Source organism: Vollenhovia emeryi, unplaced genomic scaffold, assembly GCF_000949405.1.
Source record: "Vollenhovia emeryi isolate VEMERY1.0 unplaced genomic scaffold, V.emery_V1.0 DF939227.1, whole genome shotgun sequence".
Lineage (NCBI taxonomy): Eukaryota > Metazoa > Arthropoda > Insecta > Hymenoptera > Formicidae > Vollenhovia > Vollenhovia emeryi.
Window position 1 is genome coordinate 303,541 of NW_011967139.1, and position 25,534 is coordinate 329,074.

Consider the following 25,534-nt stretch of genomic DNA (forward strand, 5'->3'; position numbering starts at 1 on the left):
TACCAGTTCCAAAAATAAAATCTTTATTGTAGATTTATTCCATTCATTTCTTCTATAAAAAAAATAAAATAAAATTGTAAAAATACAATTCTATATGATTATGCTCGCGCTAAGACGGCCCTTAGGCTCGAGCACACTGCGGACACGTAGAAGACGCGCGCCATAATGCTACAGAATTAATATAGAATTACTATAAAACAGTATAAATGTCTCATTTCATGTATGGCTACATTAAATGCAGGCAAGTGTATGCAACAGAAGAAATATCGTGGCATTTCTTTGACATTCGATTCCCGGTTAACTATCGCTCGCTTCTGCTCTTATCAGGTACACGTTTACATCACATCACTATCTTTAAAAATTAGATAACAATAGATATAAGCTTTATCTAGCACATTCTACTTGTAAAGACATACTGTTTTGATATTTCTCATAGCTGTTACCAATTATGCCGCGCATCTATTTCGAGTGAGGCGTTAGTCACCGAATCGTTTCATCTACCTTTATCGGCAGGTGGAAAACAGCCAAGAAAAAAAGCATATAGAACCTCGCGTGCAAAGTCGGTGTACATGCAACGCCGAATGCTGTCGTATTAATAGCGCACATTACGATATCTCGGCATTTCCTTAAACACATTCCACGGTGATAATCATTTTTAGATAATCGCGCGACTTTACTTGACCTCTCATCAATTTCGTTTAAATGGCACAAAGAATATTTATACACCGTTTTTGCTTGCGAACTGTCTTTACGATGATCACAACTGTCCTGTAACCGGCTTTAAAACTTTATACGGATTCAGGATGCCATTGGGATCCATCATTTTCTTCAGGCCGTGCATTAACTCGATCTCGGAAGGGCTTCTGTTCAGATGGAGATATTTGGTCTTCTTGAAACCGATGCCGTGTTCAGCACTGATGCTACCCTGGCGCTGCGACACGTATTCGAAAATGAATGGCTCCAATTGCGCGGCCACATCTTCATAATACTCCGGTATGGAGACTTGCACGTGAATGTTGCCGTCGCCTGAAGGTAAGAAACGAAAATTATTGGCGAATACGCGCGAGACATATTTCTAGCCATCAAATCGTTCTTATTTGCATAAAAGATTTACCTAAATGACCATAACCGCTGATCCTAACGATACGTGGGTCCCGTATTCGTTTGCGAAGCACCTCGACGACCTCATAAAAAGATAAGAGAGGTAGAGAGATGTCGTATTTGAAGACATAACCGTCGCGTAAGACACCTTCACTAATTCTCTCTCGGAGAGCCCATATGTTCTGCAAATTAAACTTTCACTATGAGAACATGAGTTGAAAAATACTCTTCTTTAGTTTCAAGTATAGATTATCCGTTCAACAAAATCTAAATCTGATATATACATATAAACATTTTTAACCAGAGTCAAGCATGATAAAGAGTTTTGTGTTTGTAAATTTCCAAAGCAAGTTTCAAAGCGAGTTCCTCCTTTAAGTGATGTTATTTCGTCTCTATAACAGCGTAAAGACGTGTCGTAATATGTTCTATAATGTCCATTATTTCTTCTAACTATTTTATTAAATGTTTAGTTCAGTTTAACTGGCGCTCTTTATTTGCACAAGTAAACGAGCACAAATTAAGCCGTAACAATATGATGCGCACAATCTTTAGACATACGTTAAATTTGGTTGTTTCGTTGGTCAAAGTGCCATCCTCAATGAAGGCATTATTAATCGCTTTTTCCACGAACAAGGATAGTTTCTCTTCGTCATGAGCCAGGTGACTACCGGAGGTTTCGATAAGCATATAAAACTCGTGACCATCCTCACAACTCGTCAACGGATTCTTCATCCCTAGGTTGTTGATGGCGACGTCCAGAGATAGTCGATCCATCATCTCGCAGGAAGACAGAATCTCACCTAGTTGGCGTTTCGCCAGATGATACGTTTTCAACACGTTATCAAAGTTCGCCAATCCTACAAAAATTACATAATTAATATATATAACATGTAGAATGCTTAAAAATATTAGATTTTTAGTTTTAGAAAAGTCAGAAAAGCAAAGTGTATGCATATGTCTTGTAATTTAACTTATATATTAACTCTACTAACATATTTTTATATTTTACAGGCGTACCTAGAAAGGCGACATTCACGGCCTTTGGCAACGGTGGACACTGTATTGCTACCTTCGTAACAATTCCCAACGTGCCCTCAGACCCAATGAAAAGATGTTTCAAGTGATAACCGGTATTATTTTTCTTTAACGTACTCATCGCGTTCACGATATCACCGTTTGCCTTTACCTGTGAATAAAGACAATTATTTCATGTTACTTTCGATTAAATTGAAAGGAAAAAAATTTATCTACAAAAACGGATCAGTTTAATTTTTCTAACTTTAAGAAATCAAATTTTGTTTTATTCTCTCCTAACTTTTACTGACTTGTGTTTAGACTCACAGCTTCGACTCCCAAGACGTTTCCGTGGAGATTACCATAGCGCAAAAGTCGCAGTCCTCCTGCATTTGTGGACACACACCCGCCAATCATGCAGCTACCTTTAGCTCCAAGATCCAACGGCATCATCAGACCGACGGTAGCCAAGTGATTTTCCAGGTCCTGTAAAACGCAGCCAGCCTCGCATGTCAGTACACCTAACACCAAGTTTAATATAATGGTAACACAAGAGAAACAATTATGTAGTTTACAATATCTTTACGGTCATCTGCGATTTTAAGGAATCGTACTATTCGCATTTGTTATCCTCTGAAACATATTTTTTCAAAAGACATAATTAAAAAGAGAGATAAAATGTCTAACTTTAATTCTTCTAATTTTCAAGGAGTCTATTTTAAAAATCAAATTATATTCAAACGACATATAAATTAAATCGAATCTTTCCAACTTAAAATATTTAAACGAAAGATTTGGATAGAACTTGACAGATATAATCGCAATACATATACATGTATAAATACTGAAGATTTCCAGTTTTTTTAGCAGGACTTCTGACGATCTTCAGATTATATCTCGAGTCGATGTCGTAATTACTTATCACCTACCCGCCAATTCGTTCGTGTCCAGAATTCTATTCATGAGCTGCATCGAGATGACAATTTCGTCAAACACTGGATTGCTGCCGCCAACGAGACCAGTGTTACCACTTTGCGGGCAAACTGCTAATCGTTTTTCGTTGCAATATTTTAATACGGCCGACATCTCCTCGGTGGATTTCGGTTTCAACACCAGCCGACTGGCACCTGCAATTACCGTCAACTATTATGAAAATGTATCTCGGGCTCTTCTACTCTGAAAAATATTAACAATGCATTCCTTCTATTTAAACTACAAGTAGAGAAAAGTCCCCTATTATGAAATAGGCTCCTAATACGAGATGGAGAGGTTTCCGCTAAATTAATAGACCTCATATGTTGGCACCATCATGAATTTATTGCCCTTGGAGTAAAATCTGTTTAGTGGAAAATTGATTATTACATCGTGTAATCATTACAGAAAAAGATTTATAATTGAATGTGAATGTTAAAAACCTGCTATCTCATATTAGAAGCCTATCTTATAATAGGGGACTTTCCTGTATATGGCAAGCTCCTCTTTTTCTTTCTTTTTTTACAATATAAACTTCGTAGTTCGGAAAAGGATACTTTAGACATATAAAAGTAGCATATTATAGAAAATTTGTTTTATTTTAAAAGGAAGTGATACTTTAAATTGTAATTTAATATTTATAATCCCAAAAATTCTTATTTCATTATCTCAAAAGAAAAATATAAAACTACTTATTTGACCATAAGATATATAATCTTCACTAAAGATCGTACATGAGATAGAGAAATTCTCTGATTATCCCAATAAAACCGTACAATGTACGTTTCGATTTTACTTACATTAATATATTACACGTTATTTTCAGCAAAGTGAGAATTCGCTTGAGAAAAATTATATTTTATTTTCCAGAAATTTCGTAATTAAAACTTCTTCCTTGTATCCGCTCGTCCTTCGCCGCTTACCCCTGACGGTCCTTGGAAAATCGATGTTATAGCTCTCGCATTCATCTGGGTCCGTGATGAGGCGATTAGGGCCGAGCAACGAGTCGAAGAAGCGAACGTCCGCGTCCGTGACCATGGCGTAGGACCCGCGTTGCATTTTGTACCTGACCGACGTTAATTCGGGTTTCACACTGGTTGCGTAGTAGCGACCCACAATTTTCCCCGAACATCGAGCGACGACCTTGTTGCACCGAAGCAGCATGCCTGTCAGAGCGCCTCGCATCGCCATCGTTTCCCCAGGCTGAACTAATCCTGAAAAAAAATATTTGCAGTCTCGATTGAATACAATTCTCACATTTTTTAGAAATCGACGGATTCTGATGGGAATATTTTGCCGAAAGTGCTATGAAATCGATAAAAAGTGAAATCAAAGTTAGTGAAAAATTACTGAACGAGGGGTAAACCGCTGAGGGCATTGTGGTGTAAAGATTTGTAGCATTACTGGGCATTAGTTTAGGCACTAGAGGCCTTGCTCAGGCATTATAAAGATAAAATAGGATAAAACAAAATTAATAAGATAAAGTAATGTCCACTGGGCATTAGTAGGCATTGGTGTACATGATTTTGGTCAGCAGTTTACCCCTCGTTACTGAATGCATCTCAAAATGAATCACAATTTTCCTTATGAAATTCTATGTGATACTGTGAAATGTAAGGAAAGCTAAAATAGATTGTTGAAAATAGAAACTCTTGTGAAATCAATATGAAATTTACTCAATTTCATTAAAAACTGTCTTACTTTTTAATAAAAACTTTGAAAATGATTTTTCACTAAGTTTGTACTGAAATGCTGACGAAATGATTAAAACGAGATCAGCCGAGAGAGGCTTTCAACTAGATTTCAGCGAAATTTCATTATATTTTCAGTAAAATACTTCCACCAGAGAAACACACGCAAAAAAATCGTCATCCAGCACACAGCACACTTTATTCAAGGAATGTCCTACAGATATCGCTTTGGGGTATCGCAACTGTACAATACTCATATCTTGGAGGTAATGCAGTGATGGACAGTCGATATCTTATAGATGTCCTGTAAAAGGAAAATATGCATTCTTTCTGCTATATCTCTTATTTTCGGTAAGGTACACCACCACAGGTGGGACAAGTTAAGATCCTATCCTCATGATAAGGTGCGCTGCGTGGGCAAGGTGTTGCCTTCGCTTCACACCATAGACTTATGTAATAGACTGCGCCATTCCTATGGACACGCTGTCTTAAACATTAGAATGCAGACATATCAAAAGAGTCATGATCTCTTTCTATCGCTCAGCGTTAAAAGTGGGGAGAAAACGAACAAGTTAGACAGAGACACATTGACTCAGTTCAGCTCTTCCTCTCTTTCTACATATATCTTACGACCGACGCCTCCTACGGATGGCGCAGTCTAGTATATAAGTCTATTGCTTCACACGCGACCGTTTAAACCAATGAGCATGGAGCATTGAGTCGCCATATTGAGTTTACATAACATGCCCATTGGTCTTATGCTATGCATATGCAATTTTGTGTGCGATGGCCCTAATTCTTATTACGTGTCGAATCATGTTTAATGCCAAGGTAAAAACGCTGTTCTTGTTGTCGTAAACATTGAAGTCTGTCAAGAAAGAGCACACAGCTTTTAAATTATTTATTTCTTACAAAAGTATAAGTGTGCTTTCTCGTCATATTTTTATAATAAATGGCTTCAAAATTAGTGTACATAATGTTCGAATAGAGCTATAATTCGAATTAAAGATGGCCACATATAATATGGTGACACAACCGCCAGGTGGTACTCGAAGTTTCATCTTCACAATGGCAACTAAGATATTTAACAAAAATAATTTAGAAAAAATCATTCAGATTTGCAATGAAATAATGTAGTTAGATAGATGAAAAATCGAATGCTAACCCTTACAGAAATATAACAACTGGGAACGAAAGAGCACTTTATAGAACAATTACTAGAGTTCAGTAATTGAATTATTAAAAATTACTAATGTACAGTAATTTTCTAGTGATTATTTCGCTTACATTTCTATAAGGGAACGAATGAATAAATGAACGACCACATAAATAAATTCATTTATTATATGTATAAATATGGTAAATTGTATTATGACAAGAATAATGACAAGAATTTTTTTCACCAGTAAATGATTAGCAAGTTTAACAAGTTATTGGATGATCCAACTGGCAAGTGCTTTATTGAATTAATACACGTTTTGTTGGGGTACTTTTCAATTTAAATAACCACATAAATCACCGATCAGGCTTTGTGAACTAGGTAAATTCGGAAAACATTGCAAATCCAAATAGCCGCGCAGGAAAAAGAAGCAAAGGACTATTACGTCAAATATAGGATACAAATTAATGTCCACTGTCAAGTCATCGACAAACGGAGATCATGTTACGAGGCACGGTCTATCCGGCACAATGGCTAACAATAGGACTAACGTCAAGGAGCAATTAAGGAAAAGACCCAAAGAGGCATACTAAAAAGACATCGACGGTCACTGTCGGAGAAAACAATAAGAAACAATTAGGTATATCCATAATTAAACTGTCGTATATCGCATTTAAAGTTTCTCTAGATTAACTACATATGTTGTCAGATTTCTTGATAAAAAACATTTCCGTTTTTTCTCTCCTCCGTAAATGTTTCTCCTTATGCAATATTACAGGTCCAGGCCAATTAAACGCCTGATCGGTGATTTACATTACTTGAAAAGGAATCCACAATCCGAAACTTTGCATTAATTCAATAAACTGCCTGCCAGCTGGGTCGTATAATTTGTTAAACTAGTAAATTGTATTAATTTATAAAATTTAAAAACTAAAATAAACTATTAATAATCGCTAGTAATAATTATTTCTATAAATAATTAATTTATAATCGATCTCGCGGTATAATTGCGCGAGTCTGGAAAAGACAGACGTATGCAAGAGAGAAAATTATGCAAATCACGAGATACGCCGAAATCATACGACGTTAAAATTCGAATTAAGACACCTGTTTCTATAATAAACTTCAAAATGCATAAGAATCGCAAATCACAGCTGCCCGTTGCACAAATTCAATGTTTCTTTTGTGCACATCGAGAAAGCGGTATTTAACTCAATCTCCTGCGTGACATATTGAAACTGCACGCTATTTCTTCATATCAGTGCACGTACGCACTAGATTGGTTCGGAAATATGCTGACAATACTGAAGATCTGCATCTCGCGTATAGATTTTCAATACCGTCGGCACATTTTGGAACACACCCACATATTGGCATATAGTTTTGTGATTGCGGCACAAATTTTATCGACACGATAAATCATAATCCGCTTGATTGAGGCTACCGCCATCTTCAGGTCATTCGACAAATCTCGACGAGCGCTTATTATCGACACGGCAATACATCTGCGTCACTTACCCCTTTAAGATCGGGGGGGGGGGGGAGAGGAGGGGTAAAGAAATGAAGATGGTCCGTCCGTTTTACAGCGTAATAATAAGTCTGTCTGTCGTAGTTTTAAAATTTTGCACTTTTCATCCGTCCTCTTTTTTTTTCCCTGCCGCCCAATGTCTAATAACGCATAGAGGAAAGTCCCCTGTTATAATAAAGGCTCCTAATATGAGATGGCGAGGTTTCCGCTAAATTCGACGTCATCTCTTGGCTCCATCGTGAATTTATTGCCCTTGGAGTGAAATCTGTCTAGCGGACAATTCATTGTTAGATCGTGTAATCGTTGCGAAAAAAATATTTCTGATTGAAATGGGGCGTTGAAAACCTGCTATCTCACATTATAGACATGTCTCGTAATAGAGGACTCTCCTCTATGTATATTCATCGCCAGAAAGTGCAGAGACGTAGTGCAGCTGCAAAGAACAGATTCAAGATTTCACAGGTTTACGATACCAGAAGCTTCAACGCGATACTGGCCGCCATATTTGATCTGCCGCGAATTAATCACGGTCGACTGAACGAGATTATTTTATGTATCGCGTGTAACTCTATGTCGCTTTTATTAACAACATTTCCTGCTATCTCTTTCTGCTATTTCCTCTACGCCGAATTTATTTCGTATCGTACATGTACATCTTTTCCAGATATCAACTGCAATTCATGTCTATTACGGCAATTTACGCTGCCAAGAATAGCGTTAATTGCCATCTGTAATATCATAATTTTCATACTTTATTTTCCAGTTTCAAAACCAGATGTAACATTTGTACATCTACACTGATAAAAAATAATATCTTAATCCAAGAGAATATTGCTTTACTCAAGAAAATTATTTGTTAGGTGGCTCCTAATAATTAATATAACATACAGATTTATTTGAAATTTGATATTTTTATTTAAATAGAATAAATATTTCCTTCAGTAAAAAAATTAATTTTAAGTAAATCCATTTACTTAGTTTAAAAAAATTTTTCTGTCAGTGTAGCGATATACCCCTTATAGCAGCACAGTGCATTGACCAAACATTGGTTAAACATTGGCCCAATATTTGGTTGTATTCGGCCAACGTTTAGCCAATGCACTGTGCTATCAGGGTCATTAATTACTCGCTAAATGTCAATCAGTGGATTATCACTGAATATTCACACAGTGTAAATATTCACTGATTCACAGTTATAAGCATAGAACTGAATAATTCAATGCCATACTTGTAACTGTTTTCAGTGATAATGCACTGATTGACTTTCAGAGAGTAGATTACGCGTTTAACGCTTAAAACTCTTCTCGAGCAGGTGCAATTTTGAAAGCAGTGCCCTCGTAAAACGCCGCGGGATATCTAAGAAAATATGCAACAAAATATCTAAATATCTCGTAAATTTATAGAGATAAGATGCAGAAAACGTTAGATTAGAAACACGGGCTTTATCTTGGATTAGATTTTCTTTTCGTTCCCCAAAAACCTCAGGTCCACCCTAGTCTTCTTTATCTACATTACGTAGATAAAGAAAAATCTAGATAAACCGTCCGTCATTATCCGAGCCTACAATATCTCCCTCACCTCACGGCAAACAGATGGTCTTATTTGTTTTTTAACGGAGTCTAAAATGTGTATAACCAAATTCCTCCGTTTTTAAATCGGAACTTCCGCCGTCGACGATGACTCGCCGCGACAGACGGCGCGCACCGATGAACGAATGCGCGACGGATTGCAAAACGGCGTCTGTCGCAACGATATCACACGAGCGGGAACCGAGCGGCTGACCGTCCCGGCCGGTTACAGTGATTAAGGCGTGGCTATCTTAGCGTGGTGCCTATTTATAGCCGGACGTACGTACGTACGTACGGCGGTGCGCCTTTCACGCGCGCGATCGCGCAGAAAGCGCGATTCGTCGCGTCCGTAATTGATACAAAACCGCGCGCGTACGTCCCGATCGACGTAATGGCGCGTCGAAGGGGCGGCCGCTGATTTTCACGATAACTACCGAATTTATTTCGTTGCCGGGGGAAGGGGGATCCTACGACCGGATGCTCCTTTGATATCGCCACCGGATACCACTCGCGTATCTTCTTCCCTAGTAGCGCAATGTATATTGGGAATATTGGGAAATAATGGAAATCTAACGTTCTCAACGTTGATTCAATATTGTTGTAAAGTGGACGTTTCCTCTTACATAGTCGTTCTGGCGATTTAGCATTATTGATTCAGTATTGTCGAGCCAGTATTGCTAAATAGAGGATATCAATATTCACATTATATTGGGAAACCTCGGTTAATCCCAGGTAGCAAGCTGACGTCAAAATGACGACAAGTGACGTCAGCTCGCGGTGCACTTCCAGCACGAAATTATTACGTTATTATTGTCGTACAACGTGTGCATTTATTCTATGGCCAATATTAGCTTTATTGAGAAATACCGCCAGTGCACTAGCAACAGAACCAATACCGCGTTACTAATGTAGACCAAATGTTTAGCTAATGGGCTAGGGATATCTTGTGATAGCCCAAGCTCCAGTCTAAGGCCCATATTCTGAATTCTCTTTTATCTATGAAAGTGCCTGTGAAAGATTTTTTCAGTAAATGAGAATCCTTCAAAACCAATTGTAATGGCACTTTTATTGATAAAAGGGAATTCAGAACATGGACCTAAATCTTAAGAGGACAAGATTTGTCTCGGACATAACTCTTCTCCGAAGACAATCTTAAAATTCTTTCCTCAGCACCCGAGATTAAACTACGTCGTTATTATTGTACTTCTAATTTTGAGGACGCGACGTCGCTTGAAGTTCAGCGAACAACAACTTAGAGATGCAGTTTATAAATTTATAAGTGCAAACGTAAGAAGGTTGATCAATTTTTTACATTTTTCGTATCTGGCGACCAAAATGCGACCGTTCCATCGAAACGTCGTTGCGAAAAAAACACTTTTTTCTCAATCCACTGGCTATAAAAGCTTCACAGCGTGTACGACAGTACTTTTTGTCCGATCTTCATTTATTATTATTATTATTTTTATAGCATTATTCCTTCTTGATAACATTCCTGATACAATTTACTATTGTACCCCGCTTCGAAAGTGACACGCGTGAAGAGATAAAACTGCATCTTTCCCGATAAAATTCTTCAGATACGCGCTTCTGCGAATTCGCCCGTGAAGTTCGCCATTAAACATCGAGACACGCGACCTGACCCCCTCCAAGATCTTAATTCTTCATCTTCCTTTGACGAGGCAATAATCGTGTTTCATCGTCTCCTCTTCGCCTTAAGGCCGAATCAGACTAGCAATTGTCGATGCGGATTGAATTGGGATTTGCGATTGGCGATTGTCTTCTAGCCAATGAGAGCAAAGCAGCCAGCGATCTAATCGACTCTCATTGGCTAGAGGACCATCGCCAATCGCCAATCCCAATCTAATCCGAGTCGGCAATTGCTAGTCTGATTCGGCCTTAATGCGATTTCTATGTTTACGAGAACCGATCGCGCAATTACCGCGGTCGCAAATTTAACGCAATTTATTCATTCCACTTTCGTATACGAGGTCAATGTCGTGTCATTTCGCAAACTGCCGTAGAATGCCAATTCGAGTCGCCCCGGTTTCGATTTAAACAGAGACACCGAGTCAAAAATTAACGCTCTTCTCAAAGTTATTCCGGCTGAACGTTACATTCCGCCCTTGGAAGAACTTCGTGACGCATTGAAAACATCGTTTCACCCCCTTCAACTCGTATCCCTCATACCGTACGCATGTAATTCTACCTGTACCTGTACAAAGCTTTCAGATCCCATCGATAAATTATGGACATAATCGAGTAAAAAAGCGAACAAGTGACACAAAGGCGCCCGAGTTAAACCGATTTCTCCGGTCGCATGCGAAGAAAAAATCGGAGAAGAGGGTACAGCGGAGATTCGCGCTTTGTGATATTTCTGCCGCTTCCGCGCACGCGCGCGCCCACGCGCAACGAACGGGTATTAATTTCCACATTGTAATTGTATTTATACAATTAGCAGGACTTCGTTCGAGTGCTCTTCGCGAGATCCCAATCTGCAACAGCGATGAATAACATCCCTCCGCAACGTTACTCGATATGTAAATCATTACCCCTTTTCGCGGCGCGTTTATTCACGGTGCCGAATATGCAGATAGCCATGCGCCATTAATGCCTACCGATCTGAAGTTGCACGCGAATCGAGGCATTTTTGAAAAGCGTGCGACTATCTAACTCTTCGTGCATCATGACTGTGGAAAAGGCGAATCAGCATTGCTGTTCACATAGTCATAATGCACTAAGAGTTAGAAAGTCGCACGTTTTTAAAAATGCCTCGATCCGCGTGCAACTTCAGGAGGTCAATTCCGTATCTTGCAACATAGCAAAAATGCTAAAAGTGAGCGGTTTTGTCTCTTTTTATAAGGGGACAATTAGTGACAAGGCTACTTACTTTCAGTATTTTCACTATAGTGTAAGGTACAGAATTGACCACCAGATGGGTAGGCATTAATGACGTGTATATATCGCGATTTGACGTGAATTAATGAGCACGAATAAATGTTCGCACCTTGCACGTTCGGTCGCGCGCGCATTTTTCGATTAATAGAATACGGACATATTCACGGATGTGTTCCGTAATCGCGTTCATAATTAATCGACCCGGCGACGAACGTCCTTCGCGGCGGCGACGACAGCTCGACGGGTCCGTCGCGTTTCAACCTCGGCTGTCGCGTCCGCGAAAAAGCGTAGCGGGAGGGGGGGGGGGGAGTTATTAAGAACTTAATTTTAGCGTGGCCGGCAGGTGGAAAATAGAAACGATGGATCGATGAAGCTTAATCCAGCTGCTGAAATCTTAAGTGTCCGATCGATAAAACCCGTCACGTCGTCGTGTTGAGGGACATCGGGACGGGCGTAACGTGTCTTCATTTTTCAAATTCGGGGAGCACAATGGGGAAGAGCGCCGCCCAAGAAGCGCGCCTCGCAGACCGCTCCGATTCGTTGTAGACGCACCACGGGTATCGTTAAAGTCCCATTAGGGATTTCCTTTGAAGGAAATAGCACAATGGAGACAAGCGGATCTTTGATGGCTATAGATAATTGCGGAAATACTTGTATTTGTACGATGACGGAGAAAAGAGAAAAGAATATCAATCAAAATGATTGACGTTTACGAAAGCATGTGTGCTTACATTGCTACACTGAGAAAAATGTCCGATTAAATATAATTGGATCATCCAATTACGTAATAACAAACGGATATATCTGATTAAATTGTATATCCCATAAAAAATGTGATCGGTTTTTCAATCAAATTTCATCAGTAACTGCATTTCAGCGGAAAAATTTCATCGGATGTAGCCATAATTTTGTCGAAAAACGTAATCGGAAATGCTATTTAATTGATTTATTCGATAAAAATTTTTCTCGATGTATTTATAAATATGTTTTATGTATAACCCATTCTTATCTTTTGCATTTCTCAAAGAAAAACGGTCGTGCAGATTTGTGAACAGATATATTTATTTGAAAGTAAACGGTCAGTAAATATAATAATTAATTTCTTAAATTTTTAATCAGGGATGTATCTGGAATGAAGGAGACATTCTGTGAATATTCTGTAACTTGGGCAAATATACATTGTAAAATTGTACACAAGCAGCAAGTGTAAGAAACGTACGATTTATAATTTACTTTACATATTTATATTGTAAATTGTGACGTCTTGCGTATGTTTACGTCATTTTCACGTGTCCTTTTTTTATAGACCTAGTTTACATCGTGCACTTGATACGCGTATCAAATAGTAACAAATAGTAAATAACTAGTAAATTCGTTTGGTCATTGGCTGATCAGTTCAAATACACTATTTGATATGCGTATCAAGTGCACGATGTAAACTAGGCCATAGTGTAAAGTGCTGGGATCACTACCGGTATAACTTGGCAGAGATTTTACTTGGATAGTATAAAGCACGCGATAGTTCTTACGCTTATTCGCGAATGAACGATCGCAGCGTCCCACATAAGGTTCTTTTTCGCACGCCTACAGCGTCGGAAATTGAACTCGCCGAGGTTGTACCGGTTTCGCGATCTTTGGCAATCTCTTTCTCTTTCGCTCTGCCCCCCCCCCCCTCTCTCTTTCTCATCATACAAGTGCCATATTAAGAGAGGACATTATACGCAGATATTAAGAGAGGTGTAGTTTTTTTACTCTCTGGTGAAATAACGAAATTATTGTCCTTTAAAGTAATTACTCGATATTGTAGATTGGAGTTTGTAATGAAGGTGAATGCATTCAGCGTGAAGTGTGTCGCAAATGTGGCAATTTCACGATTCCTCAACGATTGGCGTCGTGCGAAGTCGGGTTGTTAATTGGTCGCGCGGGGGATAAAAACGACACCACTCGTACCAAATTGCATTACGTGAATAATAAAAAGAATCTGCAAATATACATGCAGCCTTTTATATGCGTGCTTGTATTTGTATGCATTTCCTTATCTGTATTTTGTAGTTTTAGCCTTAATTGTATATGTGTTTCCTAATGCATATCACTTAATTTCTTGACGCTCAATCTGACGCAAAATTGCTAGCTCGTCAGCTTTATTGAAATTAAAAATTGAGAGAGCCAAGTAAGATCTACCATCATTTCCGACTTGGCCATTCAATATAGCGGGAAAACGCAATGGCGTGATTACTCCATATGCAGCAGTTAATTATACTAAAGAATGAACATCAATTTATATGAAATAGATAATGAGACGATCTCATTCGGGGCGAAAATCATGGCAAATCGAATATCGCGATACTCCGCGAAGAGGATGGCCCGATGCCCTCGAGCGCCGTTGCCCCGAGCCCCAATGAGTTCCGTCATGGCACTCGCGCGCGGCAATTACTCTTCGCCTCCCCCCTCCTGCCCCGTCGCCACGGTCGCTACCATTTTCTCGACGTTAATTCGAGGACCGATCGGACGCAGACATCGGATATATTATAATCTACAGCGAATCTTTCGATGGGGAAGCCCTCCTACTCCTGCCCCTTCCCCGTCGTGTATCATCGAACGATACGCGGCGGTGTATTACCGAGCGGGAGACTGTGTGGGGAAAAAGAGGTCAGGGGGTGGAGAGGGAGGGACGCTTGAGTGTGGGAAGGAGGAGATGGCAGTGAAATGAGCCCGCGGTAGAGAGGGAAGCGCGATGGACATACGGAGAGAAGAAAGAGCTCGGCCCGGGGTGGGAAGAGAGAAAATATCAAGGGAGAGAGATTGAGAGTAGTGGGAAGGGAACCAATCGTCGCGACGACCCGGGCACTGTGCGGGCGCGCGCGCGCGCGCCCGCGCCCGCGCGTGGTAGAGCGTATGCGTGCGCGCGTATGTGTGCGGCGGCCGAATCAGGGCGAACACACGGACACGAGCCTTCTAGCGATGGCTACGCGTGCACGTGTGCGTGCACACATACAGGCCCCGCGTGGCCAATTCACGGACATAACTATATCGACCATGACTATATCGAGAGCCGGGACGAGCAGAGACGGGGAACGGGGACGGGACAGAGAGAACGACACGATGCCGAAGGAGCGCGAGCGAGAGAGAGAAAGAGGGGAGGGGCGGGGGGGGTTCTTCCCCCCCCTAGCGGGGGCAACGCGGCACATGCGCGGCCGCGGAGCGACGTTACGCGCGCCGACCGTACCCAGGCCAGACCAATTCCTCGGTAGCAGCCCGAATCATTAACTTGTTTCCCTGGCAACCCCGTCGCGACCCACACCATTGGCTGCGCCGCTTCTCCCACCCGCGCGCCATCGCGCACTACGGTCGAACGGCAAACTACAGATGCCGAGATACGCTCCATCGTCCACGCGACGTAGCATAGCGGTGCGGACTATAGGGTGACCTCCCCCTTCCCCTTGCTACCCGCCAATCCACCGACTCGACCTTCGTCAAGCGCGCACACACACGTGCATGTGCGCGCGCGCGCGCGCCCGTGTCCGCCGTTCACGCAGGGACTTGGTTACTGGGATTGGTACAGCCGGGGACTCTTCCTACCCTACGCGCGATACGTCCTACCGTCGCACCTCGCGTCGAAATCCGAGACCGGTATTGGGAGATGAACGATAAATCCGCTGTATCTCACGCGCGTTAGCGGCATTTCAGTCTTCCCTTTCAACTTCTGGCCGGGAAATGCCATTTTTCGAGGCGCAATCGCCGCCACGCGATGGGATCGGGTACCGTAGCAGAGGGGTTTTTAATCGACAACTTTTTTTTTAATTAATCGAGTACGCGGCTTGATTGCGTTCGACGGCCAAGACAAAACGTTCGCGTTTCTGCGTATAAAATGGCACGGCGATGAACATGTCACTTCGTCGTAGGTAAATACAGGTGGAGGAGTCTTAAGGGCCGAAGTTTTGACCGCCGAAACAACTCCGCGTCCTTGATCCACGTGAGGATGGATCCCCCGGTGCCTTGGGCGGAGCGGAATGCATTATGCATGGAGGCCTCGACATCAAAATTGGAGCTTTCCTCGGCACCGCGTCGCACAGCGGCGTCAAGGACGCGAGATGTCTACGTTCTTTGTTTTTCAAGTTTTGCTTATGTACCCTCGTTACATTAAAAAGAAGAAAAAAAAGAACGACTACGGACAGCTCGAACGCACCGATTGGACGGAAAATTTCCGCAAGAACGCAAAGAGCCAATTGCATGCGGCTCGCAAGTCCGGAGTTTCGAGCCGGGAAGCATAAACTCAGCTTATAGAGGCAGTTGCGCCAGGGCTGTGCCGCTACTGCGCGGGGCCACGGATATTAAATTTCACGTCAACTTCTCACCACATTACGTTACTATACACACTTTATTTTATATTTCGAATATTTTATTTTACTGTATACACGTTACTACGCTGTTAGATCAACAACGTTAAAATTATTATCATAACACTTATATTTTGACAATTTAAAAAAAGATTCAATTACAAAAATAAGACATTAAAAAATATCGAAGTTAAATATTGTAAGCGAAAAGAACTATGACATAATATAAAATCATGTGCACATATTAATTAAAATCAATATTCTATGAACATGAATTTATTGCGCATTTTAAATAAAAAATTCCATAAACAAAAAATGTTTGTTAGCTAAAGAAAGAAGAAATGTATTAGAATGAAGAATCTATATCATTTTATTCGCAACAAGACACATACAAACACATTCTCTTTCTCCTACTCTACTGCTTCCTTTCTTTTCCCCCTCCATGCCTCTTTCTCTCACATACAATATGTTTCGTTGAGGAGGGAAGGCCATCAATTTCAAAGAATATAAATCCAAGAACTAGCATTGACCATTAACAATGTGAAATCTTTTTGTATGCTCTTTTTTCAACAAATCGTGAATCCATAACAAGAAGAGACCCTAACACTTTAGAGAGGCAAGTCTGTTCACTTAGATTTCCGCATAGATCCCTTATAATTTAAAGCATAAATATACGAAAATAAGATATACACGATAAATATGTGCATTTTCAAATATTAATTTTACGAATGATAAAACATTTAAAATATATGATATTTTGATGTACGTTAAATATTATAATCATAACTAGTGAATTATTAAATATATGAATTATGCCAGAATTGGTCGACTTAATTATTGATTACAAAGGTTATAACTCTTTTCGTTTATGTAAATACCTAAAATAATGTGGGGTTGGACCAGTAAATAGTAATGACATCATACGGCGTCTCATATAACAAATAGCGTTACATGCATTCAAAGTGGCTGTTCATGTGGGACAAAAAGTTTCTCTAGAAATCTTGCTCGTGCAATCGCTGTTACGTAAAGTTTCTGCTGTTGATTAGCGCTATTGGTAATCGATCATGTGCTGTTTACGATATGATATGAATAATAGTAATATTATCAGTGGTAAATTTTTGTTACGTTCCTCACTGCAGTAAGAAATGAAAAGGACATTAGAAATATTGGTATCATTGATTTCTTTAAATACTTTTACTAAAGGAGATTCGTATTTAGCAACACAGACTTAGTTCTTTGTGTTGTAACATCTTTATAGAATCTCAAATCATACACACCACATAAAAAATAAATATATTTAATGTAAATAAATTACCAAATAGAGAAATTACAATTTATTTAAATAACAATCCTGTTAATTATAAATAAGTAGAACATTCGATTTCAATTTTTGGCTGCAACGTACTCTCACAATCAGTTGTTACAGAATATATCATTTAACAATATCAATTAGATAGCAATCTAATCAAACAACGTAACAAACAATTTACTCATTAATAACGTATCGAGTTTTCATTCGTGTCGTATTTATAAGTTATTTAATGTATAATTAAATATAAAAAAAAATTAATACTAAATGATGCCTGAAGGGACAAGAGGAAAAGAAAGGAGGGTGAAATTCTCAGGAGAGATTACGCGCGAGGCGGAACACCGGGGGCACCGGCAAAGCTCTGCACGTCTCTGGCGGTGCTATGCTGTGAAATATGGCATGGACTATAGATCTGTATACGTGCAGGAACAAATGGTCTGTGGCGCAGTGTGCGTGCACACGATAGGACCGACCGGGCGCGAGACGCCAGCGGCGAGGAAGGAGAGAAGGAGAGCGAGAACGGTCGGTACCGTTAGTGAGCATGCGCCTGTAGCCACCATATCCGATGGCTCCGCCTTTCTCGGCGCGGACGATGCCTTTGGGATTTGTCCCCGTCGAACCAATCAGCGGGCACGCTGGACATAGCGCGGCGCGCGGCGGGAGGGCCGTGACGGGAAGGGGTGGCTGCGCCAGGGGCGCGCGGGCAGTCGGAAGTAGTGTTTTATACTGTGTGGAACAGGGAGGCAGCTAGCAGCGAGCGGCAGCAACGGCAGTAGCGGCAGCATCATCGATAGCGCGGCGACTGGCGGCCGGATAACTATTATCGCCAATTCTGACGCGCTCGAGGCTGCGCTAACGCCGACTTCGCGGGGTGTTGTCGCGCGGCGAGAAGCGGCGAATTCGCGCCGGAGTGAACAACGCTCGGGAGCGAGCGAGAACGACACGCGCCGTTGGCATCGTGTGCTGCAACGGACAAGGTGGTGGTGCGAGTTGGGATACACACATACACACGTGCGTCTCGAACACACGCGCCCGGCCACTCGAAGCGCGTATAATAGGCCTGGACTGCGCAGTCGCACATGTGAGTACCTGATAGAGGTAGAGCGAGACGTCCATGTCCGAAGGCGCTCCGTCGACTCGTGGTGGCGTCATCGTCGTCGACGTCGTCGCCGTCGTCGTCGTCGTTGTCGCAGGGCGGCCGTGGGAGTGCGTCCACCCCTTCGCCATGCTCCTACGTGCCGCGCGAGAGAGAGATATCCAGGCGGATTGCTCGTGAACGCCGAGCGCGACAACGGCCCGTCGACACGATGCGACTGTTCGATAACACTGTGCTTTGTCTCTCCGTCTCTTTCTACTCGTTTCCCTCCTATCTATCGCCGTCTCTCTCGCACACTCGTCCCGTCGTTTCTCCGAACGGTGTTCTTCATTTTGTAATTCAATATGTCGGCGTCCGCGAGACGCCGCCACTTTGGATTCGTACGGGGGGGACGGGCCACCGCACACAACCGGATACGTGCGTGCGCGTGACTCCAACGTGTGCGTTTTATTGCATTTTCAGGCGAGCGTGTCGCGCGAAAAAAAAAGAGAAGTGTCTCTTCGCGTGCTCCCGAGCGCCGTGCGCTCTTGTTATCATGACCATCCGTTCGTAAATTGCCATTATGGCGAGAGATCCATGTGTTGGCCGTCCCCTATGCACAGTTGTTTTCTCTCTCTCTCTCTCTTCCCTCCCCTCTCCTAATTTTTCTCTCCCTTCTCCCATCCCCTCCCCGCCAAAGTACGCAACCCGCCTTTCAATCGCGTTTCCCGCTCTCCTTCGAGGCCTTCTCGACGCTCTTTCCCCCCTTCTTCCCTCTTTCTCCCTCTGCGCTATTACCGTGCTACTAATTATGGTGGGTATACGGGCCGGGGCGACATTTTGTTCCTTCGTTCGCGCGCGCGCGCACACGCACGCACGCACGCACATACGTACGCACGCACATGCCAAAATGGAATCGGCGTTTCGCGCCGGGATCGATATTCCCGGGATGGTTTTTATTCGAGTGACGGGAATATGCAGAACTCTGCGTTACCATGCGAGTCGAACCGCACATACTTTCGCCCCCCGCCCCTCCCCCTCTTATTCGCCTTTGAAGCACGACGCGTTCTCTCTCTCTCTCTCTCTCTCTCCCCCCCTGCCCCCCTTCCTCTCCTCTCTCTTTCTGTCTTCGCCGAGGAGCGTATCGAGCCCCAACGTTGCGAGGGGTGTCCCAGATGTGTAGAACCACCTTTTACACAGAGAGTTCGCGTATCGACATATACGCACATACATGTATATTCCACGTATTAGAGTTTGCTCCGAAATCAGATATCATTTCATTTCCGCAATGCAGAGGAGATCTCTCGGGGTCTGTCGCGAGTCGTTTTTCGTCGAGCGAATCAGCCGATACGGGAGATTGATTTTCCCATAGTGGAGAGGGGGAGGATAAATTTTTCAAAGTCACGTCTCTTCGCAGACGTAGCACCTCGCAAGCGCGCACAAAATTTTAATCTCCGTTCGATTTTAAGATCAAACTTGATTTACGCAGAGTCATCTCATCCCCAATAGTGAGTTTAATTGAGCAGATATTAAAAATCTCCGACTCTCGGGTCCGGGTTTTCATTTTCTGGTTAACTGTTAGCCAGAAGTCGATTCTTTGTCTCTTCTTAGATAATGTACAGAAAGAGAGTCGACTAACCTCTCTGGTTAAAGTTAACCAGGAAATGAAAAACCGGGTCTCACGGTTTTTGTCAAAGTGCAAAACAACCTCAGGTTAATTAAATGAAATTCTGACAGACTGCTGCACGTCTAAATAAAAGGAACTAAATTAAACCTTCCGTTATCATAAGAAACGCGAGTATTAACTGGGTTATTCTGTAAAAGCAGAATTATTACTCAATAATGACATACACACAATTGATTCTTAATGATAGTTTAGTATGGACATTAAGGTTCTAGAAAGTACAGTTTGTAACGTTCAGTTTTGTTTGTATTCGGGCTGTTTAAAGCCCGTATCAGACTACGGGTTGATATTGAGACGAGGGGGAAACCGCTGACCGAAATCTTGTACACCAATGCCCACTAATGCCCAGTGGGCATTACTTTATCTTATTATCTTCTTTTATCTTATTTTATCTTTAGAATGCCTCAGCAAGACGTAATGCCCCAAAAATGCCCTAGTAATGCCCAGTAATGCCGCAAATCTGTACACCACAATGCCCTCAGCGGTTTCCCCCTCGTATTGAGATTAGTAAACTTGACTCTGATTGGTCAAATTTCAATTTGCTCTCAATCTGATACGAGCTTAATAATACATTCTTACAATTTTTACATTTAAAGTGAAATATATGTATGTATTTTCTCTGAAAAGGGCCAAAGAAACTTAAAGAAATGGCGATTAATATTAAAACTACAACAGCACTGCAGCAATATTAGAGTAGAGTGATAGGTTTAGAATGCGATTGAATACAAAGTTGGAATATTATAAACTTGACGTTAAAAATGCGATAAAAAATAAATATACTACGCAGTCCACGCAAGTTGAGATTACAGCAGTAAATTCACAAACTTTGAATAAGTAATCTAATAATACCGATGCTAATAAGCGTTTCGGGATTGGCGAACAATCGACACGCGGTTTGCCGAGTGGAAAAATGTATAGAGGAATGTCCTCTATTGTGAGATAGAAGTCATAATATGAGATAGTAGGTTATTAACGTTCAAATTCGATCGCAAATCTTTTTTTCGCAACGATTACACGATGTAATAATCAATTTTCCACTAAACAAATTTCACTCCAAGGGCAATAAATTCATGGTGGAACCAACAGACGACTCCTATTAATTTAGCAGAAACCCCGCCAACTCGCTTTAGAAGCCTATCTCATAATAGGGGACTATACAAATTTACGCAAAAATGTTATTATCGAGACGTTTCACCGAACGTCGCTTAATCTTAATCTTAGTTTAATTGTTTGTCTACGTCTAAAGTAACAGTTGGAAAGAGACAAAGAACGAACCGAGCTAAGCTTAAACTTAAAAAAACGTTGGTGAAACCGGGCCTAAGTAGGCACGAAAGACCCAAGCCTGGACTCAGGCGGATTTAGGCGCATTCCTACATGCCTCGCGTTCATACATCGGTCTATTTTCATCCATTCATCGTTCGTCACGCGAGAATTGCAATAACAATAGAATAAAGTGACAAGACCGAGTAGAAAGGTATGTGAGTTTGGGCATATCTGCGGTTTCAACCTGCTCGGACGACGTTATATATATATAATATTTTTTTATCGCATTTTTAACGTCAAGATTATAACGTTCCAACCTTGTATTTAATCTCATTCGAATCCTTTCATCTTACTCCAACGTCGCTGCGGCGTCATTGTAGCTTCAGCATCAACGTGTATACTCAAACAGAAGCCGCTCCGACGACGTTGAAGTGAAACGAACGCGATTGCAGAGCGAAAAATGAAGGGGGAGAGCGACGCTGTGTAAGAGAGCCGGACGGAGATCAACATTTTTACATAATTCTGCAGAGTGTCCGTATTCTTCTGGCGAAAGGCGCGCTCCGTCCGTCGGAGATTAACACTTTTACGATATTCTGCAGTGTCCGTATTATTTCTGGGGAAAGGCGCGCTCCGTTGATCGGAGATTAACATTTTTACGATATTCTGCAGTGTCCGTATTCTTCTGGGGAAAGGCGCGCTCCGTTAAACAGATTAACGCATTTTTTTTCTCTCCCAGTATTCTGCAGTGTCTGTATTCTTCTGGGAAAACAGTTGATAAAATCACCACTTCCGCCGCGCGTCCACGCGTCCGCGCCGATATCTTCGTACGCTCCCGTACGTCCCGAGGCGCGCTCAGCCCATTAATCCTTATCTCGCGGCGAGCGCAAATTTGCGGCAAATAGCTATATTGCCGCGCGAAACGCGATACGATCCCCGTACGATTTGCGTATTCGATCGCACGGCGCGATCGCGGTGGTCCAAGCTCCGACGCGTGCACGAAGCGTAAGTCGATGTCGAGCCTAACCTATTCGAGGCCAGCTAAAGTTCAGGACTCCCTCCAGTAATCAAAAACAAGGGGGAGGGGGGGGGAGGAAACCTGGGGCGTATGAGAGTCAAAAATATAATGCGCAAATTGCGGGCACTTGCGGGACGTTGAACGCCAAGATAAAAAATTCAATAAGCAAAAAGAGAATTCGCTCCTAACCTATTCGCCTCCGTCCCGACCACGGCGAGAACCGGCCGTGGCCACGACGGGACGGACGTTCGGCCGGCGAGAGGAGCGACGTCGGGTGCGACGCGGACCGACGTCGAGCGGATCGGCCAAGCCGTGCGCTTCCGGCCGCGACGAGTCGTCGATAACCTTCGAGAGACTTGTACTTACTCTTGCCGGACCGAGAAGTCCCCGCGTGCGTGGCTGCCGCGAAAAAGAGCGAGGGGGGGAGGAGAGGAGATGCGTCGTAGGGCACGACTTGGCGGTTCCGAGTGCCAGGCGGCCTCGCTCGCGACGGCAATCCCCCTCGGGTCCGTCCGCGTGTACGCGTCACTGGTCCGCCCGGCGGAGGTTATGGCGCGGCGTCGATGGCTGCCTCTCGAACGCGCGAGTTCGATCGCGCCAGGCAGACACCCCACCGTGGTATTTCCATTCGAACACATGAGAGCAGATAACGCCGCGCGCGTGTAAACACGCGAGCGAGGAGAGCGCGTCGAACGTGTCGCCGATCGACGCGGTCGAGTCGCTCGCTCGCTCGCCAAGTGGCGAGTTGTTTAGCGGAGCGGTAGAGGATCGAGGAAAAATAATGTATCTCTCGGACGATGCGTGTGTCCCGCGCGGGGGACGACGGCGATGACGACGACGCGCGGGCAATGGGGGTGTTAATTTCCCTCGGTCTCTCTCACGTTGCAGATGCCCGGCGTGGCGGAGCGATTGACACTGGCATGAGCGCGAGCGTAAAATGGCAAGGAAAAAGGGCAGCGCGCGGTTGAACTGTGTCAGCGAGGGCCGCTTCTTCTTCTGAGAGGACGTCTCTGACTCCGATTACGCGAGTGTGCAAGGAAACATGACAGATGTTAAACCGATCGGGATTTCGACGTCGCAACCACAGCAGCAATCGCAACCGCAGCAACAGCCGCAACAAATGATGATCGCAACTCATGACCTACAGCAACAGCAGCAGCAGAATGTCCAGCAGCCGCAGCAACAACATGTGCAGCAGCAGCAGCAGCAGCCCCAGCAGGTCCAGCAGCAGGCAGCTCAGGTGCAGCAGCAGCAGCAGGTTCAGCCGCAGCAGCAGTTGCAGCAGCAGGTACAGCAGCAAGTCCAGTCGCAGCAGCAGATGCAGGTACAGCAGCAGGTGCAGCAGCAGCAACAGTCGCAGCAATCGCAGCAGCAGCAGCAAAATAACGGGCCTCACAATGTTGTACCTACGCAGGTTCAAGTGCAGCCGCAGGTAGCTGCCAGCATGCCGCAACAAGTAAATGTCCTTTCGTATTTCGGGTTGTTTCGCATTTCGAAATTATTGTATAAATAATTTTACGTTTCTTCTATTTTGTTATCGATTCTCTCAATTATACCTTGTGAATTGCCGTGTTAATTTTACTCTTTGGTTTTTTTTACCAAAGAGCGTGTCGACGCTCTTTTTGCATCTTATTGGTAAAAACAAGTTGCAGGGAGCTGTTGCGGTGTCGATGCAGCATCAGCAACAGGGGGTAGGTGGTGGTGTATCCATGACGTTATCCGGTCAGCAAGGTGCAACCACCATAACTACAATGGCTGCGCATCCGCAGGCGGTTCAAGTGATTCAGCAGCCAATTCAGAGTCAAGCTTATCATTTGCAACAATTGTACAATACTCAGGGTACGCCTTTGTTGATGCCAGGAAATCTCGCGCTCCACCCGGCGGGCCTAAATCCCTCTTCTATTCAGGTACAATTCAATTTTTATCTAGGGAGTTTCATATATGATAAAGTGATGCTTTCTAATAAAAAAAAAAGTAATACGAAGAGCCTTATACACACAAAGTGATGATATAATATCGGGAAAAGGTATTTCCCTATAAAACTTTTTCAATTAAAAATATAATTTACACAGTGCGTTTCATAATTATAGGACCAGTGTTTTACGCGTTTCTGGTACAACGAAAAATGATTGAAAAAAATGACATGTGATAAAAATATTAATGGTGCTGAATTTGGAATGAAATAAAAATTCAAAATTGTACTGTTTCATAGGTATAGAACCGCGCGAGAAAACCACTTTTATTCGAACACTAAATGTAAACAAACCTTCTTTCATCATTGGCTTGTCAGTGAGAGTTCAGTTCGAGAATTCAGTACCGCAGTAAACTGTTGAGTTTAACATACGAAAGAAAAGAAAGACGAGATTTTTGCCTCAGCAAAAGCTGTCATTAACAGACATTGCTCGTGTAATAGTTCAATTTCATTTTGCTGTGACAAATGTTTTTGAAAACGAGGTTGATTGGACCGCAAAAGTCGGAAAGAGAAAGGGTCGAAACAGAAGTTCTTAACCCGCGTCGCACACCGAATTATCAGAAATTCAGAATAGCGTAAGTGAAACCAAATCAGAGCTTCAATTGAATGTTTCCCGTTCAACGGTATTTCGCGTTCTAAAGAAAAGTCAGATTATCGAGAGACAAATAATGCGAAAGGCTCCACGACTTTTACCTCGCCATTTGGGAGCTCGACAAAATTTTGCGTTGGTGAATATCGCAAACAATTGGACCTCGGTTATTTTCTCAGATGAGAAGAAATTGAACTTAGACGGTCCTGGCGGTAATCGTTGCTACTGGAGGGATCTTTGAAAAGAGCCAGTGTATTTTTTGACGAGAAATTTTGGCGATGGCGGCCTAATGGTATGGGGAGCATTCTGCGCTAATAAAGTGCATGAATTGGCATTCCTCTCAACAAAAATGAACTCCACGG

The 25,534-nt window shown here is 42.7% G+C and overlaps 2 protein-coding genes across 7 annotated transcripts in view; one reads left to right on the plus strand and one right to left on the minus strand.

Moving 5' to 3' along the window:
* On the minus strand, positions 1-23,058 carry LOC105560573 (D-2-hydroxyglutarate dehydrogenase, mitochondrial). Of its 2 annotated transcripts, none has more exons than XM_012009796.1 (8): positions 22,978-23,058; positions 4,011-4,301; positions 3,045-3,242; positions 2,443-2,636; positions 2,119-2,287; positions 1,660-1,958; positions 1,115-1,283; positions 1-1,026 (listed from the first exon to the last, which is right to left on the minus strand). In XM_012009796.1, exons 2-8 carry the CDS (start codon positions 4,276-4,278, stop codon positions 758-760), a joined length of 1,566 nt encoding a protein of 521 aa, XP_011865186.1. In that variant the 5' UTR covers positions 4,279-4,301; positions 22,978-23,058; the 3' UTR covers positions 1-757. The 2 variants fall into 2 exon arrangements, with proteins under 2 accessions (XP_011865186.1, XP_011865187.1); XM_012009797.1 differs by lacking the exon at positions 22,978-23,058 and adding an exon at positions 18,664-18,965.
* LOC105560572 (polyhomeotic-proximal chromatin protein-like) overlaps positions 18,242-25,534 on the plus strand; it is a 14,583-nt gene continuing 7,290 nt past the window's right edge. Inside the window, exons 1-3 of one of the 5 annotated variants that reach the window (XM_012009790.1) lie at positions 18,242-18,655; positions 23,500-24,067; positions 24,258-24,518. In XM_012009790.1, the coding sequence (XP_011865180.1) occupies positions 23,654-24,067; positions 24,258-24,518 (675 nt within the window). In that variant the 5' untranslated portion in view covers positions 18,242-18,655; positions 23,500-23,653. Of the gene's footprint in view, positions 18,656-23,160; positions 23,230-23,261; positions 23,395-23,499; positions 24,068-24,257; positions 24,519-25,534 lie in introns of those variants that run through there. The other 4 variants (XM_012009794.1, XM_012009795.1, XM_012009791.1 and 1 more) reach the window with 4 other exon arrangements.

Excerpts from the sequence above, each read along its gene's own strand:
- LOC105560573 (XM_012009796.1), bottom strand. The coding sequence starts at position 4,278 with ATGGCGATGCGAGGCGCTCTGACAGGCATGCTGCTTCGGTGCAACAAG. Across the intron at positions 3,243-4,010 it reads TTTTCCAAGGACCGTCAGGG|GTGCCAGTCGGCTGGTGTTG; the intron begins GTAAGCGGCGAA and ends CGGTAATTGCAG. Across the intron at positions 2,288-2,442 it reads ACGTCTTGGGAGTCGAAGCT|GTAAAGGCAAACGGTGATAT; the intron begins GTGAGTCTAAAC and ends CTTTATTCACAG.